Source organism: Sinocyclocheilus rhinocerous, unplaced genomic scaffold (assembly GCF_001515625.1).
Source record: "Sinocyclocheilus rhinocerous isolate Xijiao unplaced genomic scaffold, SAMN03320098_v1.1 scaffold899, whole genome shotgun sequence".
In the NCBI taxonomy this organism is placed as follows: Eukaryota; Metazoa; Chordata; class Actinopteri; order Cypriniformes; family Cyprinidae; genus Sinocyclocheilus; species Sinocyclocheilus rhinocerous.
Genome location: NW_015653460.1, coordinates 1,043,917 through 1,047,401, shown reverse-complemented (window position 1 = coordinate 1,047,401; position 3,485 = coordinate 1,043,917). Strand labels below are relative to the sequence as shown.

The 3,485-nt window shown below is 35.3% G+C and overlaps 1 protein-coding gene across 2 annotated transcripts in view; it reads right to left on the bottom strand.

Moving 5' to 3' along the window:
* mapkapk3 (MAPK activated protein kinase 3) overlaps nt 1–3,485 on the bottom strand; it is a 22,188-nt gene continuing 18,703 nt past the window's right edge. For both annotated transcript variants that reach the window (XM_016522008.1, XM_016522009.1), the window contains one exon: nt 1–660. In XM_016522008.1, coding sequence (XP_016377494.1) covers nt 505–660 — 156 coding nt within the window. In that variant the 3' untranslated portion in view covers nt 1–504. The remainder of the gene's footprint in view (nt 661–3,485) is intronic.

Sequence of the window (3,485 nt, the reverse complement as noted above, 5' to 3'; positions counted from 1 at the left end):
TGGATGGCCTGAGGGTGAGAACATGTTCAGCAAATTGTCATTTTTTTGGGTGAACTAACACTTTAAGTCTCTGGAGTGAACTGCATGATAGGACTAATGAGACACACAGAAACACATCGTATACAAATACACATACATAACACATACATAGTGCGAATAGTGCGTATCAAGTAATAGATCAGTACACAAAAAAGACATTAATGAACACTCACATACAGCTAAAGGATTTTAAAGCATCTTTTTAAAGTCTTCTTCACTGCTGGTGGTAGAAACAAGGACTTCCTCTGTATACATGTGCATTCCGTCCAATTATTCCTCTATTTTTCTTGTTTATCAACAAAACTGTCTCCTGTTCTTGCCTTTTCCCTTGATCCAGTCATCCTCTGATTTTCTATGGAGAGCCCATCTATTTCCCTATGCTTCCATTCTTGCTCTTGACTCCTTTTATCTGATCTTGCACTTCCCTTCGTGTCATTGATCTGTCTGTTCTTCATCTCCAGTCCTTCATTGGCTACTGCATCCTCTTCCTCCACTCTTCTCCCCTGTCGCTGCTTTCTTGCGTCTCTTGTTCAGCAAAGGGTTACTGGAGGCATCCAAGTCCTTAATCTTCACCTGCTCGTAATCTACACGCATGGTGGCCAATGCACTGGTTAACTCTTCCTATAAACCAAGAGACAAAAAAATGTACATAGTATAAAGTATAAATAGCATAAAGTTACTTTTTATATATTTTTTTAACTTTTATTATCAATATCAGTATTATTATTAATAATAAAATATTACAATTATTTGTATGTATGCAATTTAAAACGTAATTACTGTTAATAATAATAATAATAATAATAAAAATGATGATTGTTTATATAAATGGCATAGATATATTCTATATATTTAAATAGTATAACAAATTCTATTTATAATTAATGTGTGTGTATGCAATTTAAAAAATAACAATATTCATTATTATTATTATTAAAATATTAACAATATTAATAATAATAATAATGACGACGATGATGATGATGATTTGTTTAAATTGCATAGTGTAATTAAAATTAAAACTAAAACCATAAAAACATTTTAATTACTTGAAATAAAATATTATAAAAAAGCTTTAAGTTATTTTATTCAGCTAGTTGCCATTTCTCTTTCGTTTAGTTTGACTAATAAACTAATAAATAAAAATAAAAAATGATAGACATGAAAAAAAGACAAAAACATAACAAAATGACTGAAACTTTAACTAAAAGTAAAAACAGAAAATCAAAAAATTATTTTGAATTAAAAATATTAATAAAACTTAAAGGGGTCATATGATGCGATTTAAATTTTTCATTTCTCTTTGGAGTGTTACAAGCTCTTGGTGCATAAAGAAGATCTGTAAAGTTGCAAATACTAAAGTCTCAAATCCAAAGAGATATTCTTTATAAAAGTTAAGAGTCAACCACGCCTACCTAAAATGGCTCATTCTAACACGCCCCCACATGTCTATACCCCGGACTACATTTCCCATGTTTCATTTCACTCATTACATTCACACCTGACACCAATCACACAGACTATATAACACCCATTCACATGGGCTGCATTCCACTCCACCTTTAGACACGCACTCGCAAACTTCCCTAAGCACTTCCCCTCGGGGGAATCCCTGCTGCCATTTTGAAGTGCGTTCCACTTTGCGAAGTGGACGAGGGAAGTTTATATGGACAGACACTCGACCCCTCGATTTTGACAGAGGGAGCGAGTCTGCTTCATATGCACACTTCAGGCCGCTCCATAGACCACAATGCAACACGATTATGACGTCATCGCAGATCGAGTTTCATTTATCCCCACCCCAAACAAGTCTATAATATATACATTTTTTTTTAACTTTTATAAGAGCCCAGGCATACCTATATACATGCAGAATGCTGCACCAAACAAATTCGTAAGGGGAAAAATGTAAACAATAAACCAACTGAATAGCTGATTCTAAGTGATCAAGGGCTTAGGACGTTCTAGTTCAGCCCATTCCAAGGGTTCCGCCAGAAGTGGGCACTCATGCAACGTAATCAATGACGTACATCCGAGTAAACGAGACGGAGGGAAGTTTGCGAGTGAAGGGCATAAAAAAACGCAGCCATGCTCTTCTGGGCCGAGTATTGTTAGTGTTTATCTCTGCTTAGCGATAGCTACTGACTGGAGCCAGTCCTGGTATTCTAGTCCTGTCAAGTCTCGCCAGTTTAATCTAGTCATATTTTAAGACATCTTGCCTGTTTTTGGATTATTCTCTTGTGCACCAAACAAATTCGTAAGGGGAAAAATGTAAACAATAAACCAACTGAATAGCTGATTCTAAGTGATCAAGGGCTTAGGGTGTTCCAGTTCAGCCCATTCCAAGGGTTCCGCCAGAAGTGGGCACTCATGCAACGTAATCAATGACGTACATCCGAGTAAACGAGACGGAGGGAAGTTTGTGAGTGAAGGGCATAAAAAAACGGACTGGAACGCAGCCATGCTCTTCTGGGCCGAGTATTGTTAGTGTTTATCTCTGCTTAGCAATAGCTACTGACTGGAGCCAGTCCTGGTATTCTAGTCCTGTCAAGTCTCGCCAGTTTAATCTAGTCATATTTTAAGACATCTTGCCTGTTTTTGGATTATTCTCTTGCCCTGCTCTGTTTGGACTCTGTTTGACCCTCGCCTGAACTATTGCCTGTGTTTCGGATTACCCTTTTGGATTACCCTGTTTAAGGGTAATGGATTGCCCCATTGTTCGCCTGAGATCACCACACCTGTTTACTGTACTACTCTTTTGTCTTGCCCATGATATGCCTGTTTGCCAGTGTCTGACCCTTGCCTGTTTTGTAACCACGTTGTGAAATAAAGCTCTGCAGATGGATCCGAATGCCTCTGTCACTTTCTCCGTAATGCTACTATTAAATAAAATGGTTTCTATTATTTTATTCATATACAGTATATTGCATAAATAAATAAAAACACATTCGTTTGCATTAGTATACCAAGTGCTATTCTATTTACACTACATATACAAACTGAATTCAGTCTCTGTCTCTGTTTAAAAAGAAAATCTAAAAATTAAATTAAATTAAAAAATATTAACAAAACCTGTAATGTTATATCAATGATACTACTATTATATAACACTGTTTTATTATTTATTATTTATATATATTCGATATATCTGTTAAATTACATACATATACACTAGTCAACATTTGAAGTGGATCAAAACCTTTAATCAAAGTTGTCCTAAAACCTAAAACCAAAATGCGTTCTTGTCTTAGGACAACTTTGATTAACTTTTTTGATCCACTTCAAATGTTGACTACTGTATGATGATATATAATCATTGCCACTAAAGTTACTTGAAATGAAATGAAAATGAACTGAGTTGAGTAGTTTTTATTCTGCTGTGTGGCTCCCCCTTGAGAATTCAGGTGGTATTACAGAAAATAGTGTTACCATTCTTAAAAAAAAAA